The sequence below is a fragment of the Poecilia reticulata genome, chromosome 22, assembly GCF_904066995.2.
Source record: "Poecilia reticulata chromosome 22, P_reticulata-male-v2, whole genome shotgun sequence".
Taxonomy (NCBI): Eukaryota; Metazoa; Chordata; class Actinopteri; order Cyprinodontiformes; family Poeciliidae; genus Poecilia; species Poecilia reticulata.
Window position 1 is genome coordinate 27,787,045 of NC_088851.1, and position 20,243 is coordinate 27,807,287.

A 20,243-nucleotide genomic window follows, 5' to 3' on the forward strand; every position below is an offset into this window, starting at 1 on the left:
ATTAACTATATTTATAGTCACAAACTGAACCCTAAATATTTAGTTTGTAACTTTATTTTGAAGGTCAATATTACATTTTTTCACAGGAAGTGAAAGAACTTTCCATGGAAACGGTAATCGCCATAGCAACCAGTGCTGTGTCAGCTGATTGGCTGTGCTGACCTGTAGTGGTTCTGAAGGTTCTGGACAGATGGCTAGAAAAGTTTCAGCATAAACGACTTTATTCAACATTTCTGGGTTTTTCTGGATCAGAACCAGAGGAATGAGGAGGGGTCAAAGGTCAAACTGAGCAGCAGGGGAGCTGTAGGAGCAGACACAGGCTGGTTGAGACCTGTGAGAACCAACGGATCAGAACCGGATCTGAACTGCATGAGGAATGAATCAAAACTGGTTTCCATGAAGAGGGTTCTGCCGGCCCGGTTCCGTTGGGCCTACTGCAGGCAGCAGCTCTGGCCGTTGGCGTCCTTGGAGCGCAGGCAGAGTTTGGGTCGGTAGTTCTCCAGGAAGTGCAGCTGCTTGGCGTTCAGCGCGCCGCGCCGCTTCCTGTTACACACAGAGAAGAAGATCCGGTCAGTACCGGACCAGCAGAAGAACCGGCACCAACAGCAGAACCCTTACTGTCTGATGAGGTGGACCGCGTCTTCGTACTCCATCCCACACTCAATCAGCGCCAAAGCCACCAGAACCGGAGCGCTGGGGAGACACAGCCGGGTCAGTTCAGAACCTTTAACAGAATCTCCATCAGGTCCAGGTTCAGCTGAAACGGGTCTCGGCCTGGTTCTGGTTCATTCACAGCGTTAGCGTTAGCTGACCCGTCTCTGTGCATCAGTGCAGCTGTAGCAGTCAGTGTCTCAGCGTTCCTTCATGCCTGCAGGCCTTAACATTTTACTTTTCTTCAACATTCATTTTCATTTTAAGGTTTGATTTTTTTCACAACTACTGATTATCTGAGCGCCAGATCTGTCGGAATGAGCAGGGGGTTTCCATGGTGACGGTGTGCTTTACTCACCGGCCCAGTCCGGCCACGCAGTGCACCGCCACGCAGCCGCCCGGCTCCTCCCTGAACTTCACCTGCAGCAGGTTCAGCCAATCATCGACCACCTGCTCCGGGGGGGCGGAGCCATCATCGAACGGCCAATCCTGCGGAGACACGCGGTTCAGGAGGAGGAAGGCTGACCTGGTCGGCGCGACGGGAGGATCTGTCGGGTCTCACCAGAACCTGGATGCCCTCCTGGCCCAGCGGCGCCTGGTCATACGTGGCAGAGCAGACCCGCACCAGGGTGGTGACGCCGTACGCCTTCAGCTCCTGCAGGAGAACGGAGCGGGTCAGAACCAGAACCAGAACCAGGAACAGAGGAGGTCGGGTCCGTACCTCGATGAACTTCCCCAACTGAGCGTCGGTGGGGTTGTGCGTGATGAGGAAACGCAGACAGTCGTAGGATATCTCCACTGGCGCCGGGCGGTTCATCTTCACCGTCTGGACCGACTCGCTGCTAGCAGCGGATCAAAACCAGCAACTGGATCAGAACCAGCGGGACGGACAGCAGTTGGCAACAGAGACTGGCCGTTGGATCGGCCTCTTCCTCTAGAGAGAAGGAGCGGCGAGGATTGGCTGGCAGCAGAAGCTCCGCCTCCAGAACACGGCACAGGCTGACAATTGGCTCGTCTTCATATGTCTTCGACAGGACGGCGGGTCGGACCTGAACACGCCTCGCTCATTAGTAATCACCCATGATGCATTGCAGCTGCAGCGAGTCACTGACCTGGGAGAGACGGCGCGTCCTCCTCTTCACTTGTCCACGATGAGCAGCAGGTGCTGAGCTTGGCAGAACGCTCCTCCCAGCCTCGCAAACGCCATGCAGGTGCAGCCTGCAGGACAGCCACGTAGCTGCTAGCTGCTACTGCTATTAGCAGCAGCTAGCAGCAGTAGCTGCTACAAACACTCACCGTGATGCCAGCTGAGGAGGTCAGAGGTCATCGAGCGGACACAGCAGAACGTGACGGCTCTCGGATGTAAACACACCATTGATGATGATGCTGCGGTTCTGGCTGACTCGACCTGCCGCACAGAACAGGAGCGGTTAGGGGAGAGCTACCCAAACCCAGGGAGGGTTCTATAGAACCCGGTTCTTCTGAGCTATTCCTCAATATGGGGAAGACAGGAAAACATAGCTGCTTGCTGAACGGGCCTGGAATCTGGAACCAGCAGTCACTACGTCCTCACCGGTTCAAGTCACTGACTGGTGAAGGTGGGAAATATTTCCAGTAAAGAAAAGCAGAGTGAGGTTCTGATGAGGAGGCAGCAGGTGGAGCAGCTCTGCTACGTTGGTTCTGATGACATTCTGGAATATTGAATTCAAATAAACCATTTAAATTATGGGCAGCAGCACTAGCTCACCAAACTGATGAGGTCATCCAGGAAAACGGTCTCTGCTGCCAGGGTACTGAGCTGTTAGCATGTGACGACTGTAGCAACAGCCTTCAGTCAGAGGACTCTTCAGGTTCGCTGCATGACTGACTGCTACTGGAGATCCTTCCTAGCTACAGCATCAACATCCACAACAGCTCCTGGATAGTCTGACTTGCTAAAACCTTTCATTTTCAGGAGAAAACACTTTTTAAATGTAATTAAATTTAATTTCTGAATTCAAACTACAAATGCTGCCCCTCTTAGTGCTCATGACTTATGGATCATATTTCTATTTTCTGCCAGAAATTATTGTCATTTAACATTTTACTTTCATTTTGACCTGCTGGACATTTACATGCTCTATTTAACTGGGATTAAAAATTAAACCAAACTTCATAACAGCTCTGCTGAAAATCATTTTCATTTGTCCGAAATAATTTTAATGTTTTGGCCTCGCGACACAAATGTCATTTTTTGTCGCGTGGGAATCAAAACAGGAAATCACAGCAGAGGAGCGCGAGCGCCTCAAACTCACGTCTTAACCGGGTTCGTGTCAAATTCCCAGTTTGGTTTGGGAAAAATAAAGAACCGAACCGAGAAACGGGTCATTCTGAGGACGAACATTAAAGTAGGTCAGACCCCCAAAGGTCGGTGAGACCCTGGTTCTGTTGGCGGTGCCAGAAAAGGCTGCGGAACCGGTAACAGAACCCAGCGGCGGTTCTACCGCTCACGGTCCGACACCAAGAACCGAGCTCCCTGCCCAGCCCGCTGCCGCGCCGCCGGACACCTCCTCTGAAAGCAGGTCAGCTACCTCCATGTTCCCAGCCTGGAGCTCAGGGCGGGATCCGGTGACCTTGTTACCGCGGGCACCGGAGGATACTCACCTGCCGGCGCTGCGACACACCGAAAACACGTCAAACCCACGGGAATACTCACACACGGCGGAGGACCCACGGAGAACAAACCCACACTACTGACACAGACTCCTCTGCGAGGGAGACATGTTGGACAGGGACATCAGGTAGGAGGAATACGACTTCCGCTTACTTAGTTTCCAAAATAAAAGTCGTCCGGTTTTCCCCAGTTCATGGACTCCTACGTCAACAAGGCCGCCATATTGGAGAGGATCAATTTGTAGGCGCTACCACATCGTTACAGTCTCAGCAGGGAATGTAGCTCCGACAAAATGCCTGACTCATTTTAGGCTCATCCATAACTTTGACATAAAAGTTTTTGAGGTTTTTTGTAATCAAAATCTACCAGTTTTTACACACAAACCAGCTTATTCATCTTTCTATTTCAACTCTGCTCTGTTTGTTTACAAATGTTGCTTCAAGGCACTTTGCCAAATAAAAGAAACATATTCCACACTAGGCACATCGTATAAATATGTAATAAGTTCCATCTAATTATCCAGACAGATTCAGAGTGATTTACATACATTCTCCCTGTATTTTACTGTAATAATTTACTTGTGTCTGACCAACAGGGGACAACGCTCACATCCACATTACAGTATTAAATTTGTTAAAAAAATAAATCAAATCATAAGACGTAGGGGATCTTCTTCATATGCTGTGGTGTTGTGTGCACTTGCAAACCTACTGGAATAATGTAATTCTGACAACATCAGCAGTTTGTGGGCTTTCTTTAGATGCTGACCCCAGGATTTGAATACTTGGAGATGTTATGTCCTTGAAATTAAATCCTTGCAAGAAATACTTTGTTTTGTTAGCATCATCTGCAGGAAAAAGATGTATACTTAAAAATTGGGAATCTATGGAGCCTCCAAACCAGAAATATTGGATCAACTAACTGTTGTTATACTGCACTTCTGAAAAAGTCTTTGATACGTGGAACATTGGCTAAGTTTGACCGGATATGGACTCACTTCCTGCACATCCTAACCAGATTAGATCTGAGAGACTGATCCGTATTGATCTTTACTGTCTTGTTTAAATTCTTTTAATATTTGCTGTATTTCTTTTAACTCTGTCTCGCTCAGCTCAGAGGTGATAACAAAAATGGGAGACAGACGAGCGGATCTATAGAAACAGTCATTTATTTTATGATCTGCTCTGCACAGCCAGTCAGAGAGAATGTGGGCCAATGCTGCTCGTTCCTGCCTGGTCCGGACGTAGTCAAGCTGTCAGTATTTATCAGCTGCCGGTGTGTTCAATTAACAGCCTATGGAGTGAAAATAGTCTCAAAATATCTGTGCGTGTGTAATACTGGATTTCTAAACCTTAAAAATAAAATAAACCTTCTCCTACTCCTATACATGTTGATAAAGTACACAAATCACCTGGTTCACACACTAAACTGCATTTACACACAGATCCGGTTACGAATGCACAACTATTTTTGACTCTTCACGCTTCGGGAAGCTCCCAGATGTGTGTAGATGGTGCGTTTACATGCTAGTAAAATTATAAATTAATTATAAATAATTTCAGGTAACGTTTTATATGTCTGGTATTTTGATACTCTGCCCTCCTCATATGTTTCTGTTAGCGGGAGCTAATGTTTATGTGAGCTATGCTACGTTAGCTGTTGGAAGCTAATGTTTATGTGAGCTATGCTACGTTAGCTGTTGGAAGCTAAGCGTGGATTTTTACTCTCTCAGCACAGTTTGAGTCTTTAATCCATAAAAATGATTTCTGTGGTTCTTTCAGTTTCTGTTTTGTCCAAAAGGTTCCAATCAGATTCCCAAGTCATGTTGCTGACTGATATTTGTATATATAGTTTGTGAAATATTCTGATTTGCCTTTTACTTTATTCACTAAGTGAATATAATTAAGTGAAATAAATGGCCTTTCGTTTCTAGTTTATTGACTTTCTATGTGTATAAATAACATTGTATATTTATCTCTACACAGGACAAAATGGCCGACTGATTGGTTCTGGTGTTATTTCACTTTCTGGAGCATCAGGATCTTTCAGATCTCATCTACCTTCTGATCCGATGGAGCTGCTGCAGGAACACACTGATCCTCAGATCCAGGCATCGATCTGCAACATTTAGATACGTCCTGGTCCAACACGCCTGAATCAAACGGCTGCTTAGGACAGTCAAGTCCTCCAGAGTCGTGCTAATGACCTCTGACCTCATGATTTGACTCAGGTGCGTTAAAGAAGAGACATCTAAAGGCTGGAGGACACCGACCCTTATGACCTGGAGTTAAAGCCCTGCTATACAATTTTCATTCAATCGTAATCACACAGTGGAAACTTTACCTGTGTTGAGGTAGATGAGGAGTTTACATGGTGTCTTTACTTTAAAACCAGTTTGGTTTCCATTTGTTGAAAGTAAATGACCAACATTCAGCCACAGTTTGACCTCTGGCTTTATGACAGGAAAAAGTTTGATGTCACAAATATATGATTTTAATAGACATCATTTGATTTATACTATAGAAAGAAGATGACAAAAGTGTTTCCTGAATTTAATGTTCATTTCACTGCACACAAAGGACAGATTAAATATTTAAGATTGTAACAAATCTGTTGAATCTTTAACAGAATAAGTTCAGATTAACACGGGTGGATTCACAGCTACCTAAAGTTAATGGATGTTCAAATATTGACTATAATCAATTAACAGAAAACACCATTAAGCTGTGTATTCAAAGACCACCAAGGTCAGTCTACAGACTGAGACACCATAACATGGACCAACAGAGCAGGATTAGGGTTGGGGTTCTACTGCTGCTGTAGTTTGAGGGTTAGGGTTGGGGTTCTACTGCTGCTGTAGTTTGAAAGGCGTCTTGGTTCAGTTTGAAGCTTCAGGTTTTGGTGTTGAACCTCCAGAATCTCAGCTGCTGATTGGCTGAAGATGCAGAGAAAAGTACCAATAGATAAATGATGTTGATTTTCCTGATCAGCTGATGATCCGACAGACCTGACTGAACATGACTGAGCCTGGAAATGACTGGAATCATCACAATGTATGTAGAAATGTTTCTTTTTATGTCGATCAAATGTTTTGCTGTAAAGGCTATTTTTGCAGTGGTGCTTTAAATAAATGCATAAAATATTTATTAAGTGTTTATTAGCTTTCAATTGTGTCAAAATATCAATTAATAAATTTACTGCTTGTGAAAATGAAACCATCTGAATATATTTTCCATCTACATTAATCAACATGAAGCAGCAGCAGGTTTGTTTGCAGACGAGGTATAAATTTATTTAAGGGTGAATGAAATGGGGTCCAGACAGAAACACAGTTTAATCTGGAGGATGTGTGAACAGGTCTGTCACCATCAAACATTTTACTGAATGATAAATGGTTCCAAGGTCCTCAACAAACGATAATATTGTTCTTTTGAGACCATTTTTAAGTTATATGATGGTAATGATGACATAATAATGCAACACAGATTCTAATGAACATTTAACACTGGAACTGGGAGACATTTTTAATATCCAAATTAAATAAAACTAATGAATTTTGAAGTTTTTTTAAACAAAATGTATTTTCTATATAAGGTCTAATTGAGATCAAAGAACCAAACTGAAGACTTTTATCATCCAGTTTTTGGTAGAGAGAGAAACGATAAATCAGGCCAATGGAAATGATTGTTTTAATTGATTTATTGATTATTCTGACAGGCCTATGTGTGAACATTAGTCTAAGTTGAAAAGTCAACATAAACCTTTCGGTTTGTTCTGGTGAATAAAGTCCAGCAGCAGATGATGATCCTCAGGTCCAGATCTACCTTCATTACTGCTGAAGCAACAAAATACAGTTTCAGTGATAAAGACCAACATCCATAAACACCATAACCTGAAGAAGCTTCAGCATCATAAAACCAGATCAACCTGGTTAAAGTTAAGACTGGAGACAGATTATCAAACTGCAGAGAATAAAAATCCAGCTTAGCTTCCAACAGCTAACGTAGCATAGCTCACATAAACATTAGCTTCCAACAGCTAACGTAGCATAGCTCACATAAACATTAGCTCCCAACAGCTAACGTAGCATAGCTCACATAAACATTAGCTTCCAACAGCTAACGTAGCATAGCTCACATAAACATTAGCTTCCAACAGCTAACGTAGCATAGCTCACATAAACATTAGCTTCCAACAGCTAACGTAGCATAGCTCACATAAACATTAGCTCCCAACAGCTAACGTAGCATAGCTCACATAAACATTAGCTCCCAACAGCTAACGTAGCATAGCTCACATAAACATTAGCTCCCGCTAACAGAAACATGAGGAGGACAGAGTATCAAATACCAGCCATATAAAACCTGAAATAATTTATAATTACTCCATGTCTCATTATAACCGCAGAGCAAAGCCTGCAGGTTTAGCTCCTTCAGAGGACAGACCACCGGGACGCTCCGTCCAGACCACCGGGACGCTCCGTACAGACCACCGGGACGCTCCGTACAGACCACCGGGACGCTCCGTACAGACCACCGGGACGCTCCGTCCAGACCACCGGGGTACAGACCACCGGGACGCTCCGTACAGACCACCGGGACGCTCCGTACAGACCACCGGGACGCTCCGTACAGACCACCGGGACGCTCCGTACAGACCACCGGGGTACAGACCACCGGGACGCTCCGTACAGACCACCGGGACGCTCCGTACAGACCACCGGGACGCTCCGTACAGACCACCGGGACGCTCCGTACAGACCACCGGGACGCTCCGTACAGACCACCGGGACGCTCCGTACAGACCACCGGGACGCTCCGTCTGCTTCTGGGTTTTCCTGCCTATTTCTCCGGCCAGCGAACCATTCCGCCACCTAGTGGTCCTTTTCAGACCACTTGGTCTCCTGTCCGCTCAAAAACACACAATATGTCTACCAACTGCGCCACTGTGCAGCCCTCCAGTGAGAAACGTTCAGAGGATAAAAACACGAGCAAAGCTCAGATGTCCCAGCTTTTACTAGCATGTAAACGCACCATCTACACACATCTGGGCGCGAAGCGTGAAATGAGTCAGAAACATTTGTTCACTCGGAACCGGATCTGTGTGTAAATGCAGTTTAGTGTGTGAACCAGGTGATGTGTGTACTTTATCAACATGTGTAGATGTAGGAGAAGGTTTGTTTTATTTTTATGGTTTACAAATCCAGTATTACACACACACAGATATTTTTACACACGCAGATATTTTGAGACCATTTTCACTCCATATCAATGTAATACCACCGTCTGTGTTGCTACATGGAGAAAGTGGTTTTATTTCTGAAGCTGTTTTTTCAACCCCCCAAAAGAATGTAGTATTGTACACCTGATGCAGATTTTGTATGGTTGTGCATTCTGAATAAATATATCTGTGCAAAAAAAAAAGTTTAAATAGTTTAGAAATGTGATGCAAATTATGCAACTGGTGATTTTATTGTGTATTTCTCATCTGTGTGCTGCAGGTTTTCTTAAATGTGTTTCTATGAAACAGGAAGGATTTGTGTTGGTGGGACGGAAACTAAAACGACTGTTTTCAAAACTTGATCATGTTTCTTTGTTCTAACATAAGAAATCTGCAATTTATAGCAATAATATATGAGCGGCTCACAGATGCTAAAAGTTGGGAAGTGTTTTATCATTCCTGTTTAAAGTGAGACGTTCAGGTTTAAGTGAGATTAAAGTAACGAGTTGTCAGATTCCTAACTGTTGATCTCAGCTGAAGCTCAGTGAATCCAGCTCCTGTACTGTTGCTCTGACTCTTCCAAATTATTAATAATTACAACAATGTAATTTGTAATATTACAATTTTAAAACGCATTGTGATAATGTAATACTGTAGTGGCCTTTCCTCCAGTTTTCTAGCGTTGTGAATTAAACCAGCAGCTTTTTTCTCAAAGGGCTTCATTGTTTAATGAGGAAGTAACAAAATGAACATCAGTGCAGCCGAATTATTAACTCGGTTAATAAACTCAAAGCTGTTCGAAATGGTCAGACAGTGCAGAGTTATGGTGAAGTCAGAAAGTAGCTTCACTATCATGAACATTAAAGTATTTAACACTAAAACAGAAATCAGAGATCTAGAGCAAAACAAACAGAAGTGGTTTTAGATCAACCAGGATGAGGAAACTAAGTGTTAAATATTCAGAAGAATTGAACCTAAATGATATTTTATTGATTTTGTTCTGAGATAAACATCCAGAAAACATTCCGTGTTTCACTTTCTCCACATGCTGAACGGTTCCAGCTTTTCCAGTATGATAATGTGGACGAGGGTTTTGAATTTTACACAAATTTATTAAAAGTAGAAAACCAAGAAATCACATTTCCATAAGTATTCACACCCTTTGCCATGAAGCTCAGAGCCGTTTCCTCTGGATGACCGCAGAGGTTCTGGTCCAGTGAGATTCTGGTTCTGTGAACATCTGGTCTCCGTCAGCAGGCCCTGCAGGGCGTGGCCCCTCTCCTCCCCCCTAAAAGAGGCGCTGGCCCTTTAAGTGGCAGACGGCTGCTCTGCTCCAGCTGAAGGTTTCTGAGCTGCTCTGGGTTTGGCTGCTGGAGGTGGGGCTGATGATGACGCCGCTGTCGAGTTTCCACAGGGCAGAGAGACGATCCAGAGCTTCCTCTGCTCCACTCGCTGGCTGTTTGAGACATCTGGTACCAGGTAAGGTTCTGTTGGTTTGGGTTTTATCTGTTTTACCAGGTTTAGGTCAGAACCACAGAAGAACCTGAAATCAGGAGAGTTTTACATCCAGATCAGCAAAACGAGAAAACTTCCCTCCCAGCAGCTTCCTGAGGAAACCTCTGCTGGGCCGGGTCACCGGCTCCAGAACCGGGCCCAGTTCTGGTCGTGAGTTAGAGAGATCCACAAGCTGACCATGAGTTACTTCACAACCTTGTGGATGTGAGCAGAACCTCTGGGTTCAGTGGGTTCTGGCCTGCTGGTCCCACATAGTTTATCAAAGTGGGTCAGGCCGGTTCCTCTCCTTCAGTGAGAAGAAGCAGCAGCCAGAACCAGAGGTTCTGTTGGACCTCCACTCGGTACCGGAGCTCCATCAGGTCCAAACAGAACCACAGTTCATGTCTCATCCAAAATAAAAACACATTTTTCCGTTTTAACCTGAAGCTTTTATTTACACCTTAACCGATTTATAGCAAGAAAAATAAACAAATATTGAATAATAATAACTTCCAGACAGAAAGTCTGGAAATAAAACTAAAAGCTTAAAATAACAAACTTATAAGTTTATATTTGACTTTTTTATGTTAATGTTTTTTAGGCTGACATCTTTTTCTGCTTAAAGTAAAATAAGAGTTTCTTGTTTTCTTTGTTCATTTTTAATCCGGCAGCTGTAACAGAAACCATCTCTACTGATTTTTCTCTCATCGTTTTCAGTCTTTTTCAAGAAGAGCAGCTGCTGTTCATTCTGCCCATCGGGCTCAGCGCTGCCCCCTCTCTGTGAGGCCCTGTACCATCTGCCTCCTGCGCATTTACAGCAGAAGGACTAAATATGCCACACATATTCATTAAACATGTTAGACTGCTTAAAGTCAACAGGTTTTTAATAATGTGTATTAGCGATGATGGGCTCCTGGAGGATTTCATCAGAGGATACAAAAATACTATCACTGCAGCGGACCCAAAAGATCCCCAGCTAGCTTCACTGCATCGTTTCAGCTAGCTTCACTGCATCCTTTCAGCTAGCTTCACTGCATCATTTCAGCTAGCTTCACTGCATCCTTTCAGCTAGCTTCACTGCATCGTTTCAGCTAGCTTCACTGCATCGTTTCAGCTAGCTTCACTGCATCGTTTCAGCTAGCTTCACTGCATCCTTTCAGCTAGCTTCACTGCATCCTTTCAGCTAGCTTCACTGCATCGTTTCAGCTAGCTTCACTGCATCGTTTCAGCTAGCTTCACTGCATCCTTTCAGCTAGCTTCACTGCATCATTTCAGCTAGCTTCACTGCATCCTTTCAGCTAGCTTCAGATGCTAGCTTCACTGCATCCTTTCAGCTAGCTTCACTGCATCCTTTCAGCTAGCTTCACTGCATCCTTTCAGCTAGCTTCAGATGCTAGCTTCACTGCATCCTTTCAGCTAGCTTCACTGCATCCTTTCAGCTAGCTTCACTGCATCCTTTCAGCTAGTTTCAGATGCTAGCTTCACTGCATCCTTTCAGCTAGCTTCACTGGATCCTTTCAGCTAGCTTCACTTCATCCTTTCAGCTAGCTTCACTGCATCCTTTCAGCTAGCTTCACTGCATCATTTCAGCTAGCTTCACTGCATCATTTCAGCTAGCTTCACTGCATCCTTTCAGCTAGCTTCACTGCATCATTTCAGCTAGCTTCAGATGCTAGCTTCACTGCATCCTTTCAGCTAGCTTCACTGCATCATTTCAGCTAGCTTCACTGCATCATTTCAGCTAGCTTCACTGCATCATTTCAGCTAGCTTCACTGCATTGTCACAGTTAGCTCACAGAAAAAGCGCCAAGCTGCCAAATAAACAAAAGTAACCTGACCAACAACATCCAGGTTTAGGACGGACATGTTCCCACCCACAGACTCACACGGATGTGCGCTACGCTGTGTACACAATGTTTTGATACAAAATACCTTTGTGTCCACAATTGTGTTAATAGAAAAGCGGGTTAGATAATGAAAAATCCAATGACCGTATTTTTTTCCTTTTGATTGAATAAAAATCTCAAGGTGGAAACAACCAGCTCTCTGTCCTCCGCTCTGCTTCCTCCAGACGGTTTACCGGAAATTACCGGAAGCTTACCTGCGCGTAAACACCCGCCCTCCACTGAGCTAAACGAACACAGACCGCCTGCTGCATTCACGCTGTGAAACAGCGCCCCCAGAGGCGAAGCACTGGACTGCCTCATTTTGACAAGAAATTCGTAAACTCAGCCATTTTGACCATAGAAATGTTTGATATTACCAATAAACAAACACATTCATAGAAATTGATTTTCCATTCAATGCAGTTTATTTCTATAGCACCAATTCACAACACATCGCACTTCAATCGTCCAGTTTCTCTTCAATCGTCCAGTTTCTCTTCAATCGTCCAGTTTCATTTCAATCGTCCAGTTTCTCTTCAATCGTCCAGTTTCATTTCAATCGTCCAGTTTCTCTTCAATCGTCCAGTTTCACTTCAATCGTCCAGTTTCACTTCAATCGTCCAGTTTCATTTCAATCGTCCAGTTTCTCTTCAATCGTCCAGTTTCATTTCAATCGTCCAGTTTCTCTTCAATCGTCCAGTTTCATTTCAATCGTCCAGTTTCTCTTCAATCGTCCAGTTTCACTTCAATCGTCCAGTTTCATTTCAATCGTCCAGTTTCTCTTCAATCGTCCAGTTTCTCTTCAATCGTCCAGTTTCTCTTCAATCGTCCAGTTTCACTTCAATCGTCCAGTTTCTCTTCAATCGTCCTGTTTCATTTCAATCGTCCAGTTTCTCTTCAATCGTCCAGTTTCTTCAATCGTCCAGTTTCTCTTCAATCGTCCAGTTTCATTTCAATCGTCCAGTTTCTCTTCAATCGTCCAGTTTCTCTTCAATCGTCCAGTTTCTCTTCAATCGTCCAGTTTCACTTCAATCGTCCAGTTTCTCTTCAATCGTCCTGTTTCATTTCAATCGTCCAGTTTCACTTCAATCGTCCAGTTTCTCTTCAATCGTCCAGTTTCACTTCAATCGTCCAGTTTCATTTCAATCGTCCAGTTTCTCTTCAATCGTCCAGTTTCATTTCAATCGTCCAGTTTCTCTTCAATCGTCCAGTTTCTCTTCAATCGTCCAGTTTCTCTTCAATCGTCCAGTTTCTCTTCAATCGTCCTGTTTCATTTCAATCGTCCAGTTTCACTTCAATCGTCCAGTTTCTCTTCAATCGTCCAGTTTCTCTTCAATCGTCCAGTTTCACTTCAATCGTCCAGTTTCTCTTCAATCGTCCAGTTTCATTTCAATCGTCCAGTTTCTCTTCAATCGTCCAGTTTCATTTCAATCGTCCAGTTTCTCTTCAATCGTCCAGTTTCATTTCAATCGTCCAGTTTCTCTTCAATCGTCCAGTTTCATTTCAATCGTCCAGTTTCTCTTCAATCGTCCAGTTTCTCTTCAATCGCCCAGTTTCTCTTCAATCGTCCAGTTTCATTTCAATCGTCCAGTTTCTCTTCAATCGTCCAGTTTCACTTCAATCGTCCAGTTTCTCTTCAATCGTCCAGTCTTTCCAGTCGATCCCAGTTATCAGTCAGAGAATCAAGTTCAGTTCATTCAAATTAGCTGGAAAAGTTTCTGGGGAAACCCAGCAGCCTGCACTTTGCAGAGTCCGTCAGGCCGAGCGTGGATGTGGCGACAGCAGAGAGAAACCTGTTAAAGGATTCTCCCAGAACCAGAACCAGAACTGGGCTCAGTCTGAGTGGCCAGCTGCCATCTGGAGGTCAGAGGATACAGAAACATTTCAAAGTTCCTTGAGAACAACACCATGATCCGGGTCAGAACCGGTCAGAACCTAGTGATCAAACATCAGAGCTCATCTGGTCTTCCTGTTTTCCTCTCCGGTCCAGAGGAACTACCAGGGTTCTGTTTCTCTCCAGAACTTCAATTAGAACCACAGTTTACCAAACTGGGTACAAGGTTCTGATGGACCGGACGCCCTGGCCGGGTGAAGTTTTGACCCAGTTAGACTGATGGACTGGAGGTCCAAACAAAACCATGTTATGAGGGATTGGTCAGAGCAGCGATGGAGATGAAGGCATTAACGTGACGTGCCCAGATACTCTAGAACCAAACCTGTTGGACTGGAGTGGCAGATGTCTCACGATGTCTCATGATGTCTCATGATGTCTGACTGATGTCTACTGTCTCCTGTCCCCAGTCAGAACCCGGGTGTGTCCCAGAACCCTAACCCGGCAGGATGAACTGGTCCGGATTGGAGAATCTGCTGAGTGGGGTCAATAAGTACTCCACAGCCTTTGGGAGGATCTGGCTGTCCATGGTGTTTGTCTTCCGGGTCATGGTGTTCGTAGTGGCAGCCCAGAGGGTGTGGGGAGACGAGAGCAAGGACTTTGTGTGCAACACCAAACAGGTGAGCTCCACACTAACACACCTGAACATGTGAGTCAGAGTGGCGGACCAACAGGTTCCTGATCGAACACTGGGTGACTCTCCATAGCAACCTTTAGTTGACCCGATAAAACCTCGTTCAGACTTTCCTGCTCTTCATCAAGACCTTTGGCTAAACAGCCTGGATGCAGCTTAGGACTCCATCCTCCTCAAGACAGAATCCAGGTCTAGAAACATCCTTATTTAAAGATATTTTACATTATTTCCTGCTAGATGCTGTACATGAGTCTGTCTCCCCCTGCTGGCTTTCAGATGGAACAGCTTCAGGCTGATTCACCCTCACACCACAGCTGGCTGTCTAACCAGTCATGTTGACCTAGTTTATGTCCGGGTCTCAGAGGCTACCGTGGTTTCTGTCCTCTCTGGTCTTCTGAAGGTTTTCTGTTGTCATGATGTGTTTCTGCTCTAGTTGGTTGCTCTCCTTCTGGATCGGTCCAGAACTCAACATGTTTGACTCGTTTTCAGCCTGGCTGTAACAACGTCTGCTACGACCATATCTTCCCCATCTCCCACATCCGTCTGTGGGCGCTGCAGCTGATCTTCGTCACGTGCCCATCTCTGATGGTCATGGCTCATGTTAAATACCGCGAGGGGAAGGACAGGAAGTACATGGCAGTGCACCAAGGCTCTCACCTTTACGCCAACCCCGGAAAGAAGAGAGGAGGTCTGTGGTGGACGTATCTGGTGAGCTTGGTCTTTAAAGCCGGGTTTGACACTTCGTTTCTCTACATTCTGTATCGGATCTACCATGGATACGACCTCCCCAAGTAAGTTTTGGACTTTACTTGCTGGCAAAGACAACAGTGCTGTTCTTCAGTTGCTTCAATCTGCTCTGCTTTCTCTGCAGACTCTCCAAGTGTTCCCTGGCACCGTGTCCCAACACTGTGGACTGCTTCATCAGTCGTCCAACAGAGAAGAAGATCTTCATGCTCTTCATGGTCGTGTCCAGCGCCATCTGCATATTAATGTGCCTCCTTGAGATGATTTACCTCATTGGCAAGCGCATCTTGAAAGTGATAAACATCCGAAACGAGAACCAGAGGGTTGTGTTCGCCGACCAGCATGAACTCACCGCCATCACACCTCCCAGGTCCCAGTACCGGAGGGCGGACCCGACGCTAGCAGAGAGCCAGCTGAGTTTAAGCAAGCGGGAGAAGACTGAGGGTCGACAGAAAACGACCCTGCTGTAGCAGAGACCGGTGGAAAACAGGAAGACCGAAGGTCCTGGGATCACGGGAACAAGAACTTTAAGGGTTCCCTTCAGGAGGAACTGCTGCTTCTGCAGACGGGAGGCTGGATGGAGCTTTCAGGAGCAGAACAAAACTCTCAGCTCTGCTTGGGTTTAGCTGGCTTTGCTTAATGACTGTTTATCAGAAAACTGCATCTGGTGCCTCTTTTTATTTATTCATCCAACGAGACCTAAGAAGTCACATGATGTAACGACTCCATGACAACCAAGGGTTACCGTCCTCACAGTGGCAGACGGCCAAATAACTTCATCACATTTACTCCCCGACTTTCTGTACCAAAGGTTGTAGACCATGCACATCATGTCTGTAGCTACAGAAAAAGCTAGAAACAGCAAGAGGCCAAGGTCAGGCCAGAGGTCAAAGGTCAGGCCGGAGGTCGAAGGTCAGGCCAGAGGTCAGAGGTCAGGCCGGAGGTCAGAGGTCAGGCTGGAGGCGTGTGTGCACCGCCTTCCTCAGACTGTAGGGTGCTCTGGTAGCTGCCTGATGCAGCCCACTGGGCCCATTCCTGGTTCTGCTGCTGCCAGAACAACCAGCAGCGTCCTGGTACCAGCCGGGTTCTACTGTAGGTACCGGCCCGGAGCGGTTCCGCCTCTGGTCCAGCTTTACAGCCAGAATGAGAATCATTTATGGCGACAAAAGAGTCAAAATGTTATGAGAATAAAATCAGATCAGGGGTGGGCAGTCCTGGTCCTATTGGGCCGGTGTCCTGCAACCCTTAGACGTCTCCCTGGTAGAACTCAGTCCTGGTCCTATTGGGCCGGTGTCCTGCAGCTCTTAGACGTCTCCCTGGTAGAACTCAGTCCTGGTCCTATTGGGCCGGTGTCCTGCAGCCCTTAGACGTCTCCCTGGTAGAACTCAGTCCTGGTCCTATTGGGCCGGTGTCCTGCAACCCTTAGACGTCTCCCTGGTAGAACTCAGTCCTGGTCCTATTGGGCCGGTGTCCTGCAGCCCTTAGACGTCTCCCTGGTAGAACTCAGTCCTGGTCCTATTGGGCCGGTGTCCTGCAGCTCTTAGACGTCTCCCTGGTAGAACTCAGTCCTGGTCCTATTGGGCCGGTGTCCTGCAGCTCTTAGACGTCTCCCTGGTAGAACTCAGTCCTGGTCCTATTGGGCCGGTGTCCTGCAGCTCTTAGACGTCTCCCTGGTAGAACTCAGTCCTGGTCCTATTGGGCCGGTGTCCTGCAGCTCTTAGACGTCTCCCTGGTAGAACTCAGTCCTGGTCCTATTGGGCCGGTGTCCTGCAACCCTTAGACGTCTCCCTGGTAGAACTCAGTCCTGGTCCTATTGGGCCGGTGTCCTGCAGCCCTTAGACGTCTCCCTGGTAGAACTCAGTCCTGGTCCTATTGGGCCGGTGTCCCACAGCTCTTAGACGTCTCCATGGTAGAACTCAGTCCTGGTCCTATTGGGCCGGTGTCCTGCAACCTTAGACGTCTCCATGGTAGAACTCAGTCCTGGTCCTATTGGGCCGGTGTCCTGCAACCCTTAGACGTCTCCCTGGTAGAACTCAGTCCTGGTCCTATTGGGCCGGTGTCCTGCAGCCTTAGACGTCTCCCTGGTAGAACTCAGTCCTGGTCCTATTGGGCCGGTGTCCTGCAACCCTTAGACGTCTCCCTGGTAGAACTCAGTCCTGGTCCTATTGGGCCGGTGTCCTGCAGCCCTTAGACGTCTCCCTGGTAGAACTCAGTCCTGGTCCTATTGGGCCGGTGTCCTGCAGCCCTTAGACGTCTCCCTGGTAGAACTCAGTCCTGGTCCTATTGGGCCGGTGTCCTGCAGCTCTTAGACGTCTCCCTGGTAGAACTCAGTCCTGGTCCTATTGGGCCGGTGTCCTGCAGCTCTTAGACGTCTCCCTGGTAGAACTCACCTGGATCCAACAGCTGAATCTCCTCCTCTGACCAGGCAGGTTCTCCTGAGTCCTGCTAACGACCTCATTATGTGACTCAGGTGTGTTGAAGTAGAGACACATCTAAACGTTGCAGGAGACGCTCCAGGCCTGGAGTTGCCCTCCTCTGGTGTAGATGAATCGTTTCAGTGAGGAAAACCTGCAGGTTCATCAGAATCATTGCAAATCCTGCTGACACAACGATTTATGAATAATTTCACACTGACGAATTATTTCCTTATTCCAAACGTCACAAGACGCTCAGCATCTCTCATTTTAATGATACAATTCAATAAAAATTCCTACTTCTTTCTCCTCACATCATGTGATTCTTGTAGTTATTGTGACTTTATGGTCACATGATTTTATTCTCTGACTGAAACAGTTTTGGCCCTGAAACTGTTGGAAAAGCAGCAGGAACTGATTTAAAACGATCTGCAGCTGATCGTGTATTTCTGGACGTTCTGTTGTGACTAGATTGTTCTGGAAACCGGTCCGGCTGTTGCTGGGCTCTGCTGGGAGGAGTGATGCTGTGGGCCGAGGGCTGGGACTGATCCTGGATGGACTGGTTTGATTTGGATCGGCTGCAGAAATCAAATGAAACTGAAATGAGTTTTAATTTCATGTCCTGACATCAAACATGTCAACATTTCCTTTCAGGTCAAATTAATCAGAATAAAACAAAAATAAGCTAAACATGTCAACAACTCATGAACTGCTGGTCCAGAACCAGAACCGGTTCTGTGGTTTATGATTCAGCTAGAGAACCTGCTTCCAGAACCAGAACCGGTTCTGGCTCGACTTCGGAACTTCTCAACAGTCACGGAACCAGCAGCTGGTTCTGGTCCATCTGGACCCCTCCAGCTGTCTCGGTTCGGCTCGGCCCGTCCTCCAGAGGTGCAGCGGAACCTCCCCCCTCCCCCGCCGCTACGTATGAGCCGTCACGGAGCAGACAGAGGTTGGAAACATGGCGGCGGACGGGATGGTTCTCACCAACCACGACCATCAGACCCGAGTGGGAATCCTGACTGGTAGGTTCGCAGTTCCGACCCGAAGCGGCCCGGTTCGCTGCGGACCGGAGCCGTTTTATGGCGGCTGTCACGATCCGGGCTACGAGCTCTGCGGAGCGGCGGTTAGCAGCAGCGAGCTAACCGGCGGTTCGGGCTGAGCTCTGGGTTCGGTTCGGACACATGCGGGCTCGGTTCGTCTGGAATTGGGTTCATATCTGCATGGAAACGTCAGTTATTGAGAGAAACGTGTGTTTGGAGCAGAAATGTGAGCGGATTGGGATATTTCATTTAGGCAGACAGACGGGAGAAGAAACCCCGGTTTGGACTTTCAAAACAAAAGGCGAGCGCCTCCTCCTGCGGGCTGGGGCCATTAGAAACGCCTGGCAGGCTTTTATTTTGAAACGTTCCGCCGTGCTGAACGGATCCAGCTTGGTTCGGGTTGAACATCATGTTTCCTCGCGTTGGATCGCTCTGCTCCTACATGAGCTGCATTATTCATGTCCCTTTGCAGATGTGCTGGTTCCGACCGCCGCCGCGGTTCTGCTCACGCACACAAACCGAACCTTCGGATCCAGGTTAAAGCGGAAATGGTCCGCCAGCATCATTAACCGCGACTCAGCTGATTAAAACATGGGAGGACAAAACCGAGGCTCGACCCAGCTGCTTCGGAACCAGAGCCGGGAACTGGGCCCAGTAGGGTCCAATAGGCAGCAGTAACTGAAATTATTACCGATGATTTAATTTCTGAATGGATCTCTCCATCCTGACAGAAAAAGTATTCACACCCACTAACAGCTGAGTCTCTGACGTCACTAAGCATGACCTTTGACCTGCTCTGTGGAACTGATTCATTTCAGACGGTGGAGGATTTAAGTCCAGACTTTGACTAGGCCACTTCAAACAAGGTGGTGTTTTGTTAATTACAGCATTGAATAATAATCAGCCAACGTGGAAACAGTAAACTCAGCATCGCACAGATCCAGAACCGGACTGGACTCGACCCGGTTCAGAACTGCCCCAACAGGCCAGGAGGGAGATGCCTTACTGGGCCCGGTGGTTCCCCTGTGTTTGCTCTGGTTTTGGGTGGTATCAGCCGGCCCGTCTCTCCTTACTCAGCTCTGGCTCACTGCTGATGGAACCGGGCCCAAAAGCAGTCCTGGTCCTGGAGGGCCGGAGTTCTGCAGCTCTTAGTGTCTCCAACAGCTGGATCTCCTCCTCAGTCCAGTCCGGTTCTGCTAACGACCTCATGATTTGACTCAGGTGTGTTGAAGTGGAGACACATCTAACAGCTGCAGGCCTGGAGCTGCTCACCCTGATCTAGAAAGACTCGAGCAGAACGGTTCTGGTTCTGACCCGGCCCTCTCTCCCCTGCAGTCAGTGACAGCTGCTTCAAGAACCTGGCAGAAGACAGGAGTGGAGTGAACCTGAAGGACCTGGTCCACGACCCGTCACTGTGAGTCCTTTCATGAACGCCGGCGCCGCGCGCCTCCACATTCTGACGCTCACTGTCGTCTCCCCCTGCAGGCTGGGAGGAGTGATTGCGGCCTACAAAATAGTTCCAGATGAGATCGAGGAAATCAAGGTGCGGGCTCCTTGGTATCTTTCAGATGCTGGTTCAGGAAGCGGAAATGTTCCTGACTTGGTTCTTGTGT

General features: G+C 46.8%; 3 protein-coding genes across 5 annotated transcripts in view; 2 read left to right on the forward strand and 1 right to left on the reverse strand.

Moving 5' to 3' along the window:
- Positions 1-203: 203 nt before the first annotated feature.
- Positions 204-3,476, reverse strand: LOC103460680 (protein tyrosine phosphatase type IVA 2-like). 2 transcript variants are annotated; one of them, XM_008402960.3, is made up of 8 exons: positions 3,347-3,476; positions 1,948-2,059; positions 1,764-1,869; positions 1,373-1,700; positions 1,214-1,306; positions 1,010-1,140; positions 619-693; positions 204-543 (listed from the first exon to the last, which is right to left on the reverse strand). In XM_008402960.3, exons 4-8 carry the CDS (start codon positions 1,466-1,468, stop codon positions 432-434), a joined length of 507 nt encoding a protein of 168 aa, XP_008401182.1. In that variant the 5' UTR covers positions 1,469-1,700; positions 1,764-1,869; positions 1,948-2,059; positions 3,347-3,476; the 3' UTR covers positions 204-431. The 2 variants fall into 2 exon arrangements, with proteins under 2 accessions (XP_008401182.1, XP_081459740.1); XM_081603614.1 differs by having other exon boundaries at positions 1,373-1,869.
- A 6,306-nt stretch (positions 3,477-9,782) lies between these two features.
- On the forward strand, positions 9,783-17,900 carry LOC103460679 (gap junction beta-4 protein-like). Its single transcript, XM_008402959.2, has 4 exons — positions 9,783-10,003; positions 14,206-14,415; positions 14,919-15,220; positions 15,301-17,900. The coding sequence occupies exons 2-4, from the start codon at positions 14,245-14,247 to the stop codon at positions 15,641-15,643; spliced, it is 816 nt and encodes a 271-aa protein (XP_008401181.1). The 5' UTR covers positions 9,783-10,003; positions 14,206-14,244; the 3' UTR covers positions 15,644-17,900.
- A 440-nt stretch (positions 17,901-18,340) lies between these two features.
- The window catches only part of gphna (gephyrin a), a 24,500-nt gene continuing 22,597 nt past the window's right edge, over positions 18,341-20,243 (forward strand). Inside the window, exons 1-3 of one of the 2 annotated variants that reach the window (XM_081603253.1) lie at positions 18,341-18,612; positions 19,966-20,044; positions 20,116-20,173. In XM_081603253.1, the coding sequence (XP_081459379.1) occupies positions 18,549-18,612; positions 19,966-20,044; positions 20,116-20,173 (201 nt within the window). In that variant the 5' untranslated portion in view covers positions 18,341-18,548. The remainder of the gene's footprint in view (positions 18,613-19,965; positions 20,045-20,115; positions 20,174-20,243) is intronic. The other variant, XM_081603254.1, reaches the window with a different exon arrangement.

Coding starts and splice junctions, on each gene's coding strand:
- LOC103460680 (XM_008402960.3), bottom strand. CDS start 1,468: ATGAACCGCCCGGCGCCAGTGGAGATATCCTACGACTGTCTGCGTTTC. Junction 1,307..1,372: donor AGTTGGGGAAGTTCATCGAG/GTACGGACCCGA, acceptor GTTCTCCTGCAG/GAGCTGAAGGCGTACGGCGT. Junction 694..1,009: donor TGCGTGGCCGGACTGGGCCG/GTGAGTAAAGCA, acceptor GTGTCTCCCCAG/CGCTCCGGTTCTGGTGGCTT.
- LOC103460679 (XM_008402959.2), top strand. CDS start 14,245: ATGAACTGGTCCGGATTGGAGAATCTGCTGAGTGGGGTCAATAAGTAC. Junction 14,416..14,918: donor TTGTGTGCAACACCAAACAG/GTGAGCTCCACA, acceptor ACTCGTTTTCAG/CCTGGCTGTAACAACGTCTG. Junction 15,221..15,300: donor CATGGATACGACCTCCCCAA/GTAAGTTTTGGA, acceptor CTTTCTCTGCAG/ACTCTCCAAGTGTTCCCTGG.